The 17,082-nt window shown below is 42.6% G+C and overlaps 1 protein-coding gene across 9 annotated transcripts in view; it reads right to left on the bottom strand.

The window, feature by feature from the left end:
* The window catches only part of PLEKHA6 (pleckstrin homology domain containing A6), a 687,077-nt gene that overhangs the window by 18,659 nt on the left and 651,336 nt on the right, over positions 1-17,082 (bottom strand). For all 9 annotated transcript variants that reach the window (XM_078644647.1, XM_078644649.1, XM_078644650.1 and 6 more), the window contains 6 exons: positions 11,528-11,657; positions 10,058-10,167; positions 9,406-9,585; positions 5,383-5,547; positions 4,883-5,016; positions 642-784 (listed from right to left, as the gene is read on the bottom strand). In XM_078644647.1, coding sequence (XP_078500773.1) covers positions 642-784; positions 4,883-5,016; positions 5,383-5,547; positions 9,406-9,585; positions 10,058-10,167; positions 11,528-11,657 — 862 coding nt within the window. The remainder of the gene's footprint in view (positions 1-641; positions 785-4,882; positions 5,017-5,382; positions 5,548-9,405; positions 9,586-10,057; positions 10,168-11,527; positions 11,658-17,082) is intronic.

Raw genomic sequence — 17,082 nt, 5'->3', positions numbered from 1 at the left:
CCTACATGGCATACTACAATTTTGCGATAATAATTCTGTGAATTTCACAGTTTTTGATAGCCATTTTGCTTCATACATCTGACCCAATGTGTTTCTAATCCTGGGAGCGTGTTACATCTGTATTCTTAGTGGAGATAACAGACAGCCTGTTCACCACCAAACAATATTACTCCGTCTCCTTCAAGAATGTGTTGGATGGATTTCAGGCTGTGCACAATGGCAGCCCCTGACAGAATGACCTCTGCAGGAGAGCTCACAAATAACCAGGCGACATAGGTAGGCTTCTCATAACTGTAGGAACCTCACCGCCTGTTCACTGATGGTGTGTCACTCAGTTTGTAAACTAAACTACTCTAGCAGGATCGAAGAACGTTCATAAACTTTGGTAGTGCATGGAAATAGGGTACACCCTATTAGGGATGTTAGACCCAGCGATCTGTGCATGAACACAGATCCGCACTAGACCACTCCCCTATAGAACTAGGGACTCTGAGTGACAACACACAAAATAGATAATGTATGGACCTCTGTTTTGTCCCAACCATTGGGTCACTCTGCTCTTGCACCAAGCACAGGCTGTTTCTCCAACTAACAAGCATACCTAAGCCCACAACTACCTCTCTCAGAGCTGACAGTCTTACCAGAAAGCAGTCGGCCTCGTCTGGAGGCCTCCGCTGCCAGAGTGCATGAGATCTCGATCCTCTTCTCTTGCTCCTGTAGCTGAGATTCTGTGTCCACAGGAACTTCCACTTCATTCTCTGTCAATGGCACCACGTTCTGCATGCTGGAATGACAAAAGAAGGAAGAGTAGGGGTAACAGTGAGTCTAAAATAAAATATAACCATATCTCTATCTAACTCTCTGAAACTTAGAATATTACAGGCAGCAATGCTTTTGTAAAGTGAAATATTTTATAGATTCACATTCTTGGCATAATCCTGGGAAATCCAGTGTTCTCATGTTTAACTTCTCACACTCCTCAAAGACTGAATACCTGGGACCCATCACCACCTTAATTGCTTGCCTTCTAGACAGCCTGCTGCAGTACTCCTTCCCTGTGGACAGAACTGTCCGCTTCACTATTCAGCCTCCACAGACATCCATCCACTGCTCTCTACTGCTGCAATATTAGCTGGCTAACAGAGACACACAGGGCATTTTTTTTTTAATCAGACCTTTTCCTGGTCTTTAAGTTACTATATGGGGCCTCTCTTCACATCACACCCAGAACTGTTCACAGTATGTCCCGGCACAAACACGGATGCACAAGCCACAACAACCATTGCATTTAAAAATCCTTATTTGCCCCATCCAAGTTCTAGTCCTTACACCTATTCATTGGAACACCCTCCCAGCAATGCTTAATGTTTAAAAGTGGATCTCGAAGCTCTGCTCTGAAGCCCGCAGTTGGTGCAATTAAACGTTGGTGTGCCGAAGGCTGGTTGTCTTAAAATCCATCTCATGCCTCTTTAATCCACTCCTAGTTCCTTTATCTTACGCCTGCAGGTTCCCGTTTTCACATTTTTTGATCGTTTTTCTGACTTTCTCTCCCTCCGTCTTTCTGATCTTTGTATTTTTCCCTCTTTTGCTCTTGGTAAATGTCTAATGTGGAAAAATAAGTGTTGGTCCCCAAAAAGAAGTGCAGGAGGTCCCCACCGGCAACCACCAGCCCAAAATAAGCAAGCTAGAGACCATATGATCTAATATGAAAATGGTTATAAAAGATGCATATCGATCTGATTTGAGAATATCACACCAGGCTTCAGAGAGATTGGACTGTTTTCCTCCAAATTTTATTTGTTTTTTACCCAGCAAGCTCATTCACGGTATTTAATGACCAGGTTTCGCTTAGGCACCTTGCACTTTCTAGTAGCTTTTCCAAAACAGGTAGAGTGGTGTGAGAGACTACCCCCTGTCCGTGTAATAACTTAGCTCAACAAAGTACAATGCACATTATGCTATTTTGCACATTATACAAAGACCCTAGGGTGCGTTTCCTTAAACTGATTTTGAATACAATTCATCCGTGCTCCCATATGGAGGGTTTTCATTATTTATGGTCATTATCAACTGTTTCTATCTGCAGCTCTATGCTTAGTTTTAACAAAATTGTCTTTATAATAAGGAAATGTTATGCAATGTAAAAGTAATTTACAGGGGTCATGTGATCAGGCCGTAATCTGTCTTTGTCCTGTATATTCTAAATTTTTGGTGTAGAAACTTTTATACTTGAATGTATGGTTTTTTTCTGTGAACTTTTATGATTCATTTGAATCGAATAAAGTTATTTGACTGACTAGTGTCGGTTCCCAAAAAGAAGTGCAGGAGGTCCCCACTGGCAACCACCAGCCTACTTAAGCATTGCGCCCCAGTAAACCTCAAGATGAGACCACTTTTTCTTAATTTAGTTCACATTTACAAAGCACTATCTCTCCACTGCAAGACAAACAAAATTGACTTGCTGAAATTTCCAGCATTTGGGCCCTTATGAATAGTATTCTTATTCCCATCTTAGGTCAAGAAATTTCAAATGCAGCAATTTGAAGTGGAAGTTATTTTTCTATGGTGAACATCCTCCATCTAGAACGGTCTTTTGTGGATAAATGTTGAAGCAAATTCTAAAGCAATTAGTATTCCTTAATCCCTACGGTGGGCTGCTTCCTCAAGTGTCCAAATGAGTTTTCAAGATTGTAAACTTTACTGTAGTCAAGGACTTGAGCTTTTATAGACATTAATCCTCAGCCTATAGCTGTCCAAGGGCTTTTGTCAGACATCATTTGAAGGTTGTACATACAGTAAATTGAAGTCAGTTGTATAACTGATGTAGAGGCTCTGCCAATATTTATGTACATACTGCAGAGGATAGCACAACCAGGACCAAAAAAGGTGTATCTCATCTCAGAATTTCTCTGTTCCTTCATCAAATGCAGCAGCAGCAGCCAAATAAATCTAAAGATCGCATTGAATTGACAAGCAAGTTGGGGATCCAGTTCATGGTATTATCCATTTAAGTGCTCCAAGAAAGGTTTTAATGACCGGAACAAGCACGTTCCAATTGGTCAGTTTGGTGCTATTTTCAAATTCCCTGATGAAGAACTAGAATCGAGCTATTAAATGGAAAGAATATGCACAATATGTGAATCTTGCAGATTCCCTGTGAAAACTTGAATGATAAGGTAAAGCCACCCTTGTGGAAAATTAGTACGGTTTGGTAAACATTATCTGCGCCATCTTGCCTTTTCCCCTGATGCCACACTTTTTGTCGTGCGCACCCTCCATTTTAAGTGCCTCGATCAGAACCACCCTCTGCACGCCACTTGCCCCCAGCACAGCCCTTCGCCCTCACAAGCCCCCCACGCACTGGCCCCCCCCCGCTCTCACATGCCTTGGGTCATAAACCCCTCTACAGCGCAGCTCTGCCTCAGAACCCCATCCTGTTCCCAGCGCGACACCTCCCTTCATTCCTTTCATGGTCCCAGGCCCTTTGATACAAACCCCCTTTCCTGTGTGCCCGTTTGTCTTCCTCGTTCCCAGGCCGCCACCTGGCCCTGCGGATACTGTTTATTGCCCCCCCCCCGTACAGTAGGAAGCTTCCCCCATTAAAGGACCCTTGAATTGATCAAAGCCCCCACCCTATGATATCCGATCAACCCCACACATTCCGTGAATCGGCGGAATGTCCAGCTGCGCGATAATCATCACCTGTTGTGACCGGGGTGGGGACTTCAACTGTAAATGTGTGTGGGAACGGGCCTGAAGGGGAGATTCCGAGGATGTCCTTTCATACTTCAAAGCATTGCAAGAATGTGTTACCTGCAATAAAATTCGTAAACCTGTGTATAAGAGGCCAGGCCTCAGAGATGCGGTTAGAGCACCTCGTGACGATACTGGCTGTCTGAACTGATGTGTTCTCCTCCGGAGAGAATAAACCTTGTTTCCTGCCTTCCAGTCTCCAGCGCCTGCCTCTTCATTGATTAATATTTTGTGGGTTAAAGAGACGATACCGCCGGGCAAATATTGGTTGTCCCTGACCTGTTTTTACACCCTCACATCTTTCTTTCCAAGGGCAAGTCAAGAACCATACTTTGTCTACATAACATGAAGGACAACTAAAAGTTATCCACGATCCTATTATTTCCAAAAGCAGTTTGGCTGGAAAATGATTATACGTGGCTGAAGAGGAAAGATAAGAATGGCAACAGACAGATAAAAGGAGACGGTTATGGAAGAAGTTAGACAGCCATATGGACGTTTTAGAAATAAAGAATTAAATTATTCACTTTTATAGGCAGTTAATAGACCACTTCTAGGCAGTATAGACCATTTATCGGCACAACAATTTTGGAATGTTGGACAAATAAGTTCCTGATATGTAATTTGCGTAGATACCAGAGTGAGGTCAGTGTTACAGCTCAACTCCCTTGGTTCCATAGCTGCAGATGTACCCATTTTGTCATATCCTGGCACAATCTCTACACCACATTTCATCTGACCGAGTAGATTGCATTTCAACTTAACCACTGAATACTATCTGAACCAATACAGTATATTTAACCTAACACACTAGACCATGTATATTTCAACTAACGCCTCACCTTGCGACAAAGCAATATCACATTCTAATCACTAGACAACATCTCGATATAGTCTATATTACAACTTTACTTTTAGATTAAATATCAACCTAACTACAAGATCTTGTCTCAAACTAAAAAGTGTACACAATTTCAGCTTAACCCCTAGGTTAGATGCTCATTTAATCAACAGGCTGATATCATGTTACTCACTGGGCAACATTGCAACCAACCACACAAGTCAGCAATACACAAAATGTAAATCTCGAATCGCTCTCCGGCTCTATAATGAACAGCAGCTAAGGCACCTGGATTTGGCAATGAGGGTCTTAATCCTCTCCACTTTCTTCTGCTTCTCCTTTTCTTCCTCTGGACTAAGTGGAGTGTCAGGCTCTAGATCAATATACCGCTCTGGAATTGTGACTTTGTCCGGAGTAGACAGCTGGATTGGGTGAGAAAGAGAGGCTGGGTTATGTCATGACAGTAATCGTATATCTAATTTAGGATATAGAGAGCCATCCAAGCATATTAGGCAACACAAAAAAACATTTGTTTTGTTAGAATTGATGGCAGTTGATTCCTTTGATGAAAATAAAAAATAGTTAGAAAACTCCACCAACCACTGTTTTGCTGTCCTATAATAATAATGCCTATTAACCAAATGTGAGTGAAGGAGTTGATTGCTAAAATATAATTTTGCACAGTATAGTAACCATTCATGAATGGGCCCTGGGGAAAGCATGCATAAGTGGTACAGGCATGCACCTATGGAGGCTGAGTCTGCCAATCCATTGCCTGCCCAACTCACCTCCTTGTTGATGTCAACACTGTACGTCTGTGGTTCCAGGTCCAGCTTGCGCAGCCGGGCAATCTCCTCTCTTGGTGTTTCATACGTTCTGCTCGGCTCCTCTGAACGAAGTGCAGCTTCCAAATCGGAGATCTCCACTTCGTGGATACTGCGGTGTCTTCGAACCTGTGGCCAGAAAAATAATAAGCAAAGAAAAACACCGGTTGGGGATTAGTCTGATTACTAGGCTAAGTGTGACATAACTAGCCAAATCACCATACAAAACCAATGAACCAGGAATGACAATAGATGAGACAATAATAAGAAAGTATGCAGAAACAAACAAGTCAAATTGTAGCAAAGATGAAACAACAGAGGGACCACCAAGATACAGAGCAAAAAACAGTTTCAGCAAAGGAAAGTGGAGAGATGAAGAAATAAAACAAATGAGCCAGGTTTAAGATCAAGTGAGGGAGTGAAAAGACTTCGCATAAATTAGCCCGGCAACATGGGGAACTACCAAATGACCAGAGACAAAACAAAGATTGAATTATTAGAATTGGCAATCAATTAGGCAGAACAAGCATTGTGAGCATGGATGAAACCCCTTTTATAGCCCTCATTACTCACCTCAACAAATTATCACTGTTATAGCGGATGTTGCTTTGGGACCAACAAACCTTCCACTATCCTAAGCTACAACGAGCAAAGAATCTACAAAGGTGAGAACCAATGCATTCGTAAGATGTACAATGCATTTCAGATTCTCAAGGTTCTTCTAGGATTGCTCCAGTGTAAATCTTAGCAAATAATAAAAAAGCATATCTGGAACAATTAGGAGGTGATTTGTGCAGCACCAAAGGGGCTCAAGTGCATGTTTTAGGATTGGGCTTACAGTATCTTCAGAAGAAAAAGTTACTTACACTTGGTAATGATATTTCTACTGGATAAATATTCTTCACTCATATTACTCACCTACTGAATACCCCTCTAGGCAACACACTGGTCTAGAGTGCCGTCATCAATTCCGGGAAATTTATAGCATCTGATGGAGGCGTGCAGAAAGGAAGCAAAAGAGCATCATCAACAATAACAGCACATAACATGTTAGCATACCTTCAGGTCATATTATCTAGAACCACTAACTCACCAGGGATGAGGGAGGAATGTTGGGGAAGATTATGTAACCACCAGAAATATTGTTACTGAATGTAAATAACCGCCTTCTGATGGATACATCTTCCTGCAGATTCCTCACCTTATGAAGGAGTCCATAGCAATACCTTCTGGAAGGTGGGACTGAGTCGCGCAGATTAACCAAGGAAGTAACAAAAACACAACCATGTTAAAGTACCCAACACTGTGTGTGGGCTTTGAGGTAGTAACATTTAGATAAAGTATGAAAAGATGATCACATGGCTGCCCGGCAGATGTCAGTCACCAGAGAGCTTTGGAAGTAGCCATGGCATAGATGCCCTCCAAAGGATTTTTCTTGGATGAGGTATGGCAGGTGTTGATACAAAGAAATACACAGTGTGATAGGTTGCTTTTGATCAAGCACTGTCTGACCTTTATTAACTCTTGTGAAGCCTTCAAAGAGGTGATCATCAACTCTGTCCTTGACACTGTGACTGAACAACTGATGTAACTGGAAGGAGCACATCTGGGTTCCAGTCTATGAGGCCGCTCCTCCTCTTTGATAAGATGTGTGTAAGGGAAGAAGCATGAAATTGTAATGGACTGGCCCATGTGAATTGCTGATACTGCTTTGGATAGAAAGGATGAGCATGTACAAAGACACAACTTATCTGAATAGAAAACCATGAAAGATGGATAAACTAAGAGGTAATACATTTGCCCCACCCTTCTGGCATAAGTTATTGCCAACAAGAGAGTAAGAGACTCAAACCGGGCAACTGCTTTGGCTTGGATGGGAATGCCAATAAGTACAGTTAACACAAGATTCAAATCCCACTCAAGAACAATGAACGGAATGGGAAGAAACAAGTAAACCGTTTTAGAAAAAGACTAAGCAAAAAATGCTTATCAAGAAGATAAATGATGGAAGGCGGGGCAGTCAAATAGCCTTTAACCATTGCAACTGACAGACCCTGTTGGGCAAGAGACAGAGCAAATCCCAGAATATCGAGAAGATGAAATTGAAAAGGATGCAGGCCTTCCGAATTGCACGACTGAACACGTGTTCCAATAACCAACATCAATTGATTGCGTAGTGGTCCTCCTAGGAGTCAAGATGATGTCTGCAACTTCAGCAGGATGCAAAAATGACTAGCAGGTACAGATCAATCTCCACGCATGCAGCAACAACATTGGGAAATCAGAGTACAAAGCTTGACCTTGCAGCTGAGAGAGCAGGTCCACCAGTGTGGGAGAGGAAGAAAGGGCTGTATTATGAGTGCCAATAGATTGGCATAGCAAATCCTTCACACCCAGTCTGGGGCGAACGGAATCAGCTGTGCTAAATCTTGCCACGCCTTCTGCAGGACCTTTAACAGAAGCAGAATTGGTGGAAATCCAAACAGATGGCTCTGAGACTAGGTGAACCTGAAGGCATCCCTCAGGGAACCATTCAGAACTAAGTGTATTGCTCAAAACTGACCACTCCTGGTTTTCCAGTGAGAGGTGACAGAGCATTTCAGACGCTGTTGAAAAAACTCTCCATTGCTGTACCAATTAAAACAGGCGAATAACCTCCAAACAGGGTTTGAGATACAAACTGCCTTGTCTGTAGGAATACTGGATGCTGGTGGTGTTGTCTGACACAATCTGCATGATGCTCCCAGAGAAGGAAGAGAGAAATACCTTGATGGCAAGATGAGCCAGCAGTAGCCTGCAGCTGGCTTGCGAACCAGACATATCACTCGTGTCCTGTCACCCAGATGGGCACTCCAGCCCAGTCAGGGATGTGAACATGATAGCCTAGGGCTGTGGTGGAATTAAAAAATGAACCACCAAAAAATGAATTGGGTCCATTTAAAAGTGAAGATCTGAGTGGTTGGACTGGAAAATCTGTACCAGAGTTGAAAGACTCGCTTGATGTTGGAGCCACTGTGTTCTCAGGAACCTGATCACAGGTAACATTGAAAGGCTTTCTTTACTGTTTGGCAAGAGGCACCAACAGGATGCATAAGGCCATGAGAACAATCAAATCAAGCTCCACATCCAAGTCAGAAACATCGTAATCATCCACTGAATATCTACAAGACTTTGAGGCAGCAAAGCCTTTGTGTGTGTCACATTCAGCACTACTTCTATGAAGGTTAAACTCTGCACTGAAGTAAAATGTGACTTTTGGTCATAGCTATTAAAGTTCAAGCCTTGAAGGAGAGTCACTGTAAACTGAAGAGGCAATTTACCGGTCGCAAAGCATTGATATCTAGGATTCTGAATCGAAATGGAGACAGCAATTTTATGCCCCTCCTCTCTGCTATTTGGAATGGGTTACAACAATGGGATGATAATTTTCCAACTTTTTGGACATCAAGCCTTAGGTGAAGAACTAGATCTCTAGCTCTGGTGAGGCAATTGCCATAGACTGAGGTGAGCAATCAATACCAAAACCATCAAGAGGGTGTCAGATAGGAGAAGAGTCAGCTATGATTTGCTAGATTTATATGGGGGCAAGGGCTCGTTTGAGCTAGGTTTTGGTAAGAAGCTAAGTGACAATAGGCTTTAGGCAGAAGATGGCAGTGTCTGTGGTTCCTAGTCTTGGCAGAGGGGTGGCCAAGGTCTGTTCTGAATCTGAGAATGTGCGATCTATGAGGCATGTAGGCTTTGACAACTGTGTCAAAACCTGGATTCCACAACAGTCCGAACATTAGTCACTAAACCATGTGCACAGTAAGATTAGGATTCCTGTTGGGAATTGTAGGGAGAAATGTCCTTTGCATGGCTTTATGAAGCAGCACCACCCTGGTCTGGTATTCCTTCTGGACAGCACTGTGAGATATTCTCCAAGTGAACCTACAGCAGCCAAAGATCTAAAACAAAGAGACAATAGACTATTCATCACAAGATGCTCACCACTCGGTAGGCAGCAGCAGGTTTAGAACCAGCACTGTCACCCTGGTTGGCTGGCAGCTGAAGGCTTCGTCTCTTCTCTTTCATGGAACCGCTCTGGTGGCGCTTCATTCTGTCAATCTGCTCCTCCACGCTCATTTTTGCTTTCATTTCATTGGAGAACACAGCACTTTTAGGTCTCTCCTGGAAACAGAGCACATGGTTACAATCTATCCAGGTAATTAGAAGAGGAGGTGAGGCAGTCAATGGGCAAGAAGTGAGACGGGACAAGAGAGAAGAAAGTGTGTAATATATGGGAGAGAAAAAGACAAAATACAAGGATGAGAGCAAAGAGAACGTTTCAGTGCCATATGGCAGAAGCTGTAGTTTTAAGCAACCGCTATTGGTTTAATATTTACAATAATAAGGGAGCAGGTAGTGTGAAGGTCAGATATATTAAACAATTGCAGAACAATGGAGTAGTATAGAGACATTTGAACTAGTGAATTAGCCATTACTTCCATGAAGCAAAATAAAACTGGCCTCTACCCAGAGTGCCTGGGGAAGGGACATGCACTAGCATGTTTCTTCTTCCTCATGAGCCCACCAGCTAACATTTTCTCTTGCTTAAGTTGCCAGCCATGATGGTTTAGTTTTTCCCAGAACTGGTACTTACTCGAGAGCTAAGCCCATTAGGCCCTTTATTCGAACCCCTCCTGACCACAAACGGTTTGCCGGTGTTGTTTTCCTCGCTGGGCAGCTTGGCTCTAGGGGGAACAATGCCAACTTGGAAAAGAGAAAGAAATGAGTATCAGACAAATGGCACGTTATGAGGTGAACAGCAAAACACACAAGATGATGGACGGAATGCTGCACAATGGCAAAACATTCACCCCCAGTCACAGATCTGGGTTTAATCCATCGTTATTTTGCTCACCAAGCCACCCCAGTTCAGACATGGCCATATGCAAATCAGTCTTGACCCTGTGCCGTTATGAGGTACCAACAACACAGCTGTTCATTCCTTTATCTCCTATAGGATGCTCATACATTACCTGTAAATTACCTGAAATACCAAGAGATTTTAATCAAATGTATGTTGTAGGGAATAGATGGCTCACAAAGTAACATTCCTGGGGGACCCTGAGATGCACTCAGTAATTTGGCACTATTGCTTCACCACTAGGAGACACAAACAGTATACTAGTATTCTGTGCTACGTGAGACTCGTTCAACACATCATCCATCATGCCAATCTTTGCCACAAACATTTTTCATGAATCACTCAAAGTTGCTGAACCAACCGCTAGATGGTAAGAATGTTCTCTCCACTGTAACAATTGATGTGCCATGCAGTGTTGTAGATTCCCATGCTGTTTGCTCTTCTGCTATTGTAGAGCTTGGACACCTGTAACATGTTTTCTTCAAAGTGTTTGTTTCAGTGTTTTGAATGACTATTGCAGACTCACAATGAAACAGGAATACAGACTAAAATACAGTTAATGTATTTTATCCCCATCCAAGCATGTTTTTATGTGCACGTGTTACTTTTTATCCACATCCATGTATATTTCCGTGTGCATGTGTTACATTTGATCCCTATCCAAGAATATTTCCATGTGCATGTGTTACTGAGACAAGGTCTGGAACCTCAACGTCCAGAGTCAGTTAAACATGTTCCAGATCTTTTCTCAGTGGTTTACACACTTGTCAAGTGTCAGGCATGGTGCTGCTCCTGCATGTACAAATATATTTAAAACATCTTGTAAATATTCATGGAAGGGTCAATCGAACTAGAGGACTGCTCCATTTGTTTACAAACAATGCATGGGTGTACGTGTGCTCACATATTCCCAATAAAAGTCACTAATGAATCAACAACATTACAGATTGGAAACGGTTTGTTACTGGTAAGTAGTATTTTCCATTTGCACTAACTGTTATAGATCACATCTTGTGCACTGAGTGTGAAACAACACCTTTGCTCTGTAGTGCGGAGGGTATCAAAACATAGTTGAAGATGCAGTAAATAAAATGTGTTAAACTTGTCTGGCCAACTAGAGCTGCCTTCCTGACTTGTATATTCATGCTGTAATATCTAAGCCACTGTAGCACATGATCCCTATGTTGTCTGCTCTCCAGGTACCTTTGTTGATGCCAGGTTGGGTATCAGTCTCTGGTTCCTGGCGATGCTGTGAAGGTCCCAGATCCCCTGGAGCAATCGCTGTGGACATCAACTGGAAATCCTTCTTCTGGGTATCTAAATTCAGATTCAGCTGTTGTTGGGAAAGACAAAGATAGAAACTGAGAGGGGAGGTTTTGAATTCAGTGGCAGTGAGTACCCCAAAAGAATAGAACAAGGGTGGTCAGTCTCCAGATGATGCAGATGAATGGACACAATTACAGATTGATTTACAGAACACATAAATTATGGAAATAAGCATTATAGTCCTAGTCTTGTTGAAGAGGTTTCCAAGCAATACAAACTCCTGGTTCGGTATGGTGAAAAGTAATTTCAAGACTTCAGAAAGATGAGGCAACCAGATCTGAGAATAATATGCAACCAATCTATTCAAAAGACGTGTTTGGCACAAGGACTTTGTAGGAACTCAGTGCTCAAAGCAAAGAATAGATGGACAGCCAACTGGTCAATGGAGACAAGTGGATTGCTCGGAAAGCAGGAGAAATCCCAGCATGCTGGTGCTTCTTATAAGCAAAAGGACCATGCAGAGTCTGACCAGTGGGTGAATCTGCTCAAGTTCTATCTGGTTATAACAGGCACCAACCTACAGGGAAACCTACAGATTTTTCTACAGGCTAGTTAGTCTTCCTATCGCCATTCCTATGACCAACAGAGAGGGACCCAGGATGGGATCGAGATGCAACACAAAAAACACCACAATACAACACGGACACATACATCACATAACTGGGTAGACCAACGAGCCAGTGGGGTGGCGAGGAGGACTGCAACCATGACATGAACAGCACACTACTTCCTAGTGGGAAATGCACGGACTGGGTTTCACATCAGAAAACAGTGGAGGGCGTTACCAAGGAAGTGCACAGTGTTTGGCCAAAACATGCTCAGTGCTCTCCGACAAACTCAACTCAAGGAAACGGATCATTCCATATGTGTGAAAGTGCCCAGGATAGTTGTAATCAAATGGCTGTGCTGCTGAATCTATGAACTATTCATGTTATAAAACAGAAGATCTGCTGGTGCCAAGATAGCACACAGTGATAATATCAGATAAATAACATGTCCCACAGGCATTAATTTACCAAATCTGTGCATCCTGGGAGTTGATACGAAGCATTTGCTATGGGAAATCACAGACCAAGAACCATGGTCTCTTGTAGACATGGAAGTTTCTGATAGCTACTGTAATAACAATGTGTATATGTGTAGTGCCTATAAAGAATATGAGTTTTAGGTGTAGCTTTAAAATTGCTCCAGGTTTCGACACATAATGAAAGTGAGGCATAAGGAGATACATTAATTCACCAATCATCACATGATTGGCCAAAACAGTGAGGCCGGAATTAAAAGGGAATTTTTCAGAACCCACGGATAGCTTCTTAACACCATGGCTAAAAGTCCTAATCAGACAGATTCTCAGCACGCTGATTTTTTTTTTTTTTATAAACAGATGGTTCTCCCACAGTATTTGTTGTCCTCTTGGAGTGCCGCTACAGAAGGAGTGGAATCTCTAAACCGATTATTTATTTAAAAATAAATGTGATACACGGTACGTGACTGTGTGCCTAGCCAGGGCGATTGTTGAGCATCCCAGCGAGTGTGATCGGTGAGAAAATACAAAGACACAGAAAGGACACTGTAACCGGATACAGAGAGTCATATAGGGTGTGCGATAGCAGGAGTATACACACATACACATAGAAAGGATAGTGGGTCATAGGAAATCTGTTTTAGCAGGACAACAGGCTTGGGTAGCTATCACTGGGAAATGGAAGAGTTAAGGAGACCTGCATTGGGCAAAAGCAGAGACTTTGGCACATTATATTACACAAGTTCCTCTTTATGGACAGCAGCCATCAAGTTTGTAGATACTTTGGTATCTGCCATTAGAACAGAAGGAAAGAATTGGGATCTTTATATTACTAGGCGAAGTCCTAGATACCAGTGATTGGGTGATGGCAGAATCTTAGGCACCTGCCAGATTGTACATGCAGTGAGTTTTATACGTGATTAGGCAAGGTTAGGCCACTAAACATATGTGACTGGTTCTGTTGTTAAATTCTAAACATCAGCATTTGAACGAGGTTAGAGCCTGAGATCTCTGAAATTGTCGAGATCAAGGTAAGTGTATTTATGATGAAGCAAGGACAGAGCCTTGGAAACCTGAGCTTATGGTTGAACAGGACAGGGGTGCAACTAGCAGTCCTTATTTATATGCACGGTCTTCAGCACCTATGTTTGGATAAGGACAGAACTAGACAGTTGCAGAACAGCGGGCCATTAGCAACTGGAAAATCCAAGACCTATGAGCACCCATGATGTACTTAGGCAGGTGCCACAGCTAGAGGCACAGACAACTGGATAGACAAAACTTTCTCCTCCTGTGCGTGAGTATTGGCCAAGTTACAGATCCCTTCAACTGCATAATTAAAGAACTGTGAACATCTGCAAATTAATGAGAACATGGCTATGGACACTTGCGATTGGGCAAAAAGACAAGGCAATATGATTAAGTATGGGCACAATTTTGGGCATCTATGATTGGTTGAAAGAAGAACACTTGGCAGTTGTGATTAGTAAGCAGCAGAACAACTGGAATCAGTAACATGAAATGAGTAAATCTCACCTATGACTGATCCCAAAAATATTCTCTTGCTACCTAAGATGGAGTATGAAGTGGACTGCGAGTTTGTGATTAAAGTAAGTAAAGCCCTGGGATAGTGTTGTTAAGTCGAGAGTAGAGCAATGGGTGGAGTGGGTAAGAGCATTGCAATGGGAGCTTGAAAATGGACAGATCACATTTGCTGGACTCTGTCACTGGATGTGGGGAGAGTGATGGTAATTGTTGATTCAAGGTCAGTATTATGCAAGTCCGACTAAGGTAGAGTAGAGCATGGGCACTTTGTTGGGTAATTGCATTTGCAAAGTCAACCATATGTAGATAGATAGTGGTGGCTTCTCTTCAATGTGGCCTTTGTCCATGTTTTTGTTGCATTCTCAGACCCCACTAGCTCGTGATCAGGGTGGATGAAGCTGCAGTATCCGTTTCACATTACTACCTGCTCACCTGGAACTTCCAATTTACTCGTATGTTTTTGTGACCCACCCAGTGTTCACCTGAGATGCTCTAGTTTGCATGTTTGCCCTCCATGATTCTCTCAGTACTTCCTGCCAAATTTCCTTCCTGCCCATATCCCACTAGAGGACTCAAGTAGGGGAATTAAAACTTAGGAATTTGATATCACAGTTCCCTACAATCACAACCGTTCAATGACCAGTCCTCCCCATTGGTTAGGAATGGAGTGCTGTGCCTCCAGGTACTGTGGTTTAACTGAAAGGACTATTTCATGCCCTGAAAGGGATACTGCAGGGAGACCTCCCAAGTTGCTGCAGAGCCGAACTGCTTTCGATACCTGTCCCCTTTTTGACTCTCCACTGTGCTGCCAGGAGGGGGTGCTAGAGTGTGGCCAAAGCCGGAAGAGACTGTCCCGCGGGGGTGCAGGGACGTTCGGAGGTGACTCCAGGGGAGCGTAGGCTTTAGGGAGGGGAGGTCGAGGAGGACCCATATCCTGAGGTAGAGAGTAAGGCAGAAAATTAGGAGTCTCTGTAGGGAGGTAAAAGATTGTTAAGAAGAAAGAGGAAGTACATTAATTGAATGAGGTAAAGGATAAGGGGGCACTGAAAAGGTAGGAGAGAGGATATGAGGCATGAGAAGGTGACAGATGCAGAAAGATGGAAAGGTGGTAGAAAGACAAAACAGAGAAGGAAATAAAATGCGAAGTAGAAAATAAGATTGAAAAGGAAGAAACCTAAGCCAGAGAGTGAGAATAAGAGGGGGTAGGGAGAGAGACAACATTTAAAAAAACTAAATGATAAAGGAGAGCGAAGGTGAAAGAGGTTGAAGTGGGAGAAGAAACGAAAAGGTGAGAGAGAAAGGGAGATGAAAAGGAAAATAGTGACAACATGGAAGAAGAAAGAAATGAAAGATAAAGAATGACAATGAAAAAGTGTAAAAGATGGTGAAAAGGAGGAATAGACGAACAAAAAGGTTATTCAGGAGAGTGCAGGGGCAGCGGGAAGAACAGGAGAAAAAAGAGCTAAGGGACTAGTGGAGTGGAACAGAGAAAATGAAAATCAGAGAAACAAGCAAAAGAACAAAAAAAAAGAAAAAAGAGCAGGAGAAATGAGGCAGTTGAGAAAGTAACTAAAAAACAATGGGCGAGTAGACAAACAGCTTCAAGAAGGAGGATAGGGTGAACAGAGAGAGTATAGATAAAAAGCAAATGAAGAACATGGAAGAAAAAGCAGCAATCCCACTTGGAGTAGTACACAGAAAGTCAGAATTACAGAGTATATATGGCAAACACACATCAGGTTAAGAAATGCCACTCCATAGCAGCTGGGTTATTTTTTGCACACCAGCTAACTTAAGTTTAACATAACTCAGGATACCTCATAACCATATCAAGGCCAAGGTTTTCATTTATCATATTAGTGCATTTTGTGACTTGTAGTGTTGGTTTATTTCAAGTAAACTCATTAGATTATCAGGTAGATCTGACCTCTGAACAATATGAAACAACCAAACACAATGTCAGTAGAACACTTTGACTCTGGCCATCAAGCACCACAGGGCACCACACTTAAATTCTTAAAGCGCTAATAAGCCATACACATGGGATTTAAGCACGGTACAATAACACATAACATAGATTTTTTAATATACTTTATTCTAAAGACAACCAGCACAACAATTACTCATAGTAAACCTACCAAACTGTCATACAAACCCATTTGATAAAGCCCCTGCACCTAGCATACCACATACAGCCACGTATACTCCTTACTCAGTACTCCAAGAACATTTCAAACTAAACACAACTCATTCATAATGCAAGCCACACTTACCACACACAATGCTTAACTAAACTCCCATCTGCTACATCCAAAGATCCCAGTAGTACTAGGATCTTTGACTACCCGATGAGCAAATTAAGAATATTTTCATTAGCTCAACAATGAATACCTGTAAAGTGCAAGTACTCTTAACTAACTCTCCTGGAGATTGCTTGCATATCTCTTGGTCATTGTGAAATATTGTCTGGGTATTACAAGCTGGTTGGTCACAAGGCCAAGCCCTAGGGTTTTCAGCTGCCTCTTGTGATGAAACACACAATATGATGGACGGAATGTTGAACAATCCCAAAACATTCACCCCTGTTGTTTTTGCTTTTGTCACCCCGAGTGGGACGGGTATGCTCAGATGTGAGTCCTGTACTCTCCATGCCACTGGAATCAAGCTATCCAGGCTGATGAGGGCTGAAAGCCCGAAACCGGTCCTTGGATGCTTGTTTCCAGTCCAGGGAGGACCTGGCTTGGCAGTTCGGGCTGGACTGTTCCTATGGGGCACAGCGTCAAGACTGATTTGCATATGGCTGGGTTCAAACTGGAATGCATGGTGAGCAAAAAAACGATGGATGTAGGCCTGGATGTCTGTA

The sequence above is a fragment of the Lissotriton helveticus genome, chromosome 5_1 (genome assembly GCF_964261635.1).
Source record: "Lissotriton helveticus chromosome 5_1, aLisHel1.1, whole genome shotgun sequence".
Lineage (NCBI taxonomy): Eukaryota > Metazoa > Chordata > Amphibia > Caudata > Salamandridae > Lissotriton > Lissotriton helveticus.
The sequence above is the reverse complement of the archived record's forward strand: the minus strand, read 5'-3'. Positions and strand labels throughout refer to the sequence as shown.